The sequence below is a fragment of the Dermacentor albipictus genome, unplaced genomic scaffold, assembly GCF_038994185.2.
Source record: "Dermacentor albipictus isolate Rhodes 1998 colony unplaced genomic scaffold, USDA_Dalb.pri_finalv2 scaffold_78, whole genome shotgun sequence".
Lineage (NCBI taxonomy): Eukaryota > Metazoa > Arthropoda > Arachnida > Ixodida > Ixodidae > Dermacentor > Dermacentor albipictus.
The window spans coordinates 272,793-275,501 of record NW_027225632.1 but is presented as its reverse complement, the minus strand read 5'-3'; the positions used below and the strand labels follow the sequence as shown (position 1 = coordinate 275,501).

Below are 2,709 nucleotides of genomic sequence, written 5' to 3'. Positions count from 1 at the left end.
TGCGACGTCGTTGAGTCCACGGAGCAGTAATAGCGCAGAGAAGTTCTCGTGAAATTCTCATGCATATTTTTTCTATAGGGATCACTCGTTAGAGGTTAGAAGCCATCGCTCGGCACTACCCCGTAAAAAAATTTTCCTGTGTTTATCAGAAAACATCGCTCGGCGCTAACCAGTATGAAGACTCTCCGGCGCTTGTAAGAAGCCATATCTCGGCGCTACTCAATGTGAAGGTACATGACAAAGTAAAGGAAAATAAAGCGCAAGTTTCTGAGGAATGAGAAGGAGCGGCAAGCGATCTTATGAAAGCCCAGAGCAGAAATAGAGCGGACAACACTCAGCGCTCGGAATAACGCGCGCAAGCATGTAGCGAGCCACGCCATTACTACCAGAAGACAGAGGTGCAGGAGGAGTACGCCGCCGCCAACATGTGGCTCTAAGTTCAGTGTTACATGGCCACGTTCGACAACGCTACTTCTTAGCGTCCGTAAACATTATGAGCATTACACTCGCAAAATAGCGTACGTTATCATAGCGCACGTGAAGCACGGAAACTCAAAATGTTTGGAGCGTGCGCAGTGATGACGACGCTGTTTCCTGACGTACGTAATGCGTTTACCTTTGAGGGCAAATGTTATTCAAAAGTGTCGACTAGCTATAGAAAGCTTCGCTGTCAAACTTGCCTAATGGATGAAAAGTAGATGCCGCACCGGTGAAGCAGTCAGCCTCTTTCTCGCTTACGTGGCTCAATGTGGGTGAGCCTTAAGTGTAACTGGCCTGAAGCTCGGTGCAAAAGCTTGAGTGCCATGGCAAAACTCATAGGTTGAGAGCACGCTTTGCCCTCAGTTGCCAAGTCTTGCGCCACCACAACCTGCTTGTGCAAATAATCCGCCTTGCAGAGGGCTAGTAACTCTTGGCGAAAATAATGCCACATTGAAATACATTTGCACACATTTGCAAATTTTAATACGCTTGAAAAAAGCAGAATGGAAGTCCATGAAAGTAAGCAACTTGTTCAAATAAAAGTAGAGCTCTGCTCTCTCCCGCAGCTATTGAAATTGAAACCTGAAGAGATGCACTTTGCAGCAACATGTGCTGTAGTCACACACTCGAAGAAAATAAAAAAAAAACACACGGCACCTTAAACAAAGTCCCTGTTTCAGTTGCTGCAGTAACTAAGGTTCAGCATAGAACCACTGATATTGGCAGAGCAGCAGCGAAGTGATGGACGCAACCCATAGGGAAACCATGGGTTGGGATGTGCTGTTTGCCACCCCCCCCCCTACAAACACACACTTTAGGGTTTAGTGGTTGTAGATGCTGTACTCCAAGAGGAGCCTGCTGCGCTTTCGCTGTTGCTTCCCTGTGCCCTCTTGATTTACAGATTAAGAAGCTCCAACTTGCATCTCGTAAGGGAAGCCAAGTGCGGCTTCATCAATTCACAGCCGACCACGCCATGCAGCCTCACCATACAAAACAGTGCCGCCTTCCGTACCGCACAAGCATTGTGCTCATATGCCTTCTTCAAAAGAGGCATTGTCTGCAGTAGAAGCTCCACAATCATGATTTTTGGATGCACTTCGATGAGTCGGAAGATGACCTCGATCACTGTGATGACAACGTCTTGTTCATCGGACTCACCGATGACCGCGTGCAGGTGTCGCACTGTTTCCTCGGGTGGTAGCACAGCAGCAGCCTCCAGGGCACACAGCTCGGCCGCTCGGCTCACCTCTCTGTCAGGTTGCTTGAATGTTCCGAAGGTCTTGAGCAAGGTGATCTCAGAATAATTGTGGAAGTGTAGCGGCTGCCTCTTCAACAATTCAGCCAAGGCGCTCAGTGCAGCCATTTTTACAGGCACCTCTTGTTCTTCCAGACTCTCCACCAAGCATCGTAGCATGTTCCTGAAGTTCTTATCCCACAACTACGGTGAGCCATCCTTAGTGAGGGGCACGAGCTCAGACAAGGCCTGCTCGCAATGCTTCGTGCTGCTTTTGGGGTTTTCAAGTACGGCAAAGGTGATGTTGAGGACGTCTTGTACATTTTTGCCGACAGCGCCATCTAGTGATGTTCGCCCGATCCCGTGCATAACAGTTTCGCCATCGTATTCTGAGCCCGTCATGCGGTTGACGTGCGTGGCCTCGCGGCTGCCGGTCAGGCGCTGCTCTGGCGAGAAATTTCACGGCTCCTCCTATTTCTGGGCTGCCACCCGCAGTTTTCGGAAGCAGTAGCTTGGCGCCTCGAGAAGCAGGGATGGCAGCAGGCACCAACCGGTCTATCCCCCGGCCCTGGTCGAACGCCAGTCGGTCGACGAGGGCAGCGGCGCGGCGCAGCAGCCAGCTCTGCAGCTCGTACGGGTTTAGGTTGCTTGCCTTCTTTTTTTTTAATTGAATTGAATTTTATTTCTCGTTCCTTCAAACGAGGGTAGACTGAGACTAAAGGCATAAAGCCGGACAAGGGTCTCAGCCCCCACGCACGACAGGTTTACAGCAGATCACACACATATGCACAATTTTGCTCGTTACGACAGCGTTGGTTACTGCGAAAATTCATGGTAGCAATGTCGATGGTCATCCGATTCTTCAAATCTATAGTAAAATGTACAGCAAACTCTAAGTACAAGTAAGGATTTGCGAATCTAATGGTATGCTAAAATTGCACAAGTATACACGATATAAAGGTCAGCGAATTCATGGAGCATTATAGAGCAACAAC

General features: G+C 49.1%; 1 protein-coding gene across 1 annotated transcript; it reads right to left on the bottom strand.

The window, feature by feature from the left end:
* Positions 1-1,375: 1,375 nt before the first annotated feature.
* LOC139053210 (CLIP-associating protein 2-like) lies at positions 1,376-1,894 on the bottom strand. Its single transcript, XM_070530306.1, has one exon. The coding sequence runs from the start codon at positions 1,892-1,894 to the stop codon at positions 1,376-1,378; it is 519 nt and encodes a 172-aa protein (XP_070386407.1).
* Positions 1,895-2,709: the final 815 nt, after the last annotated feature.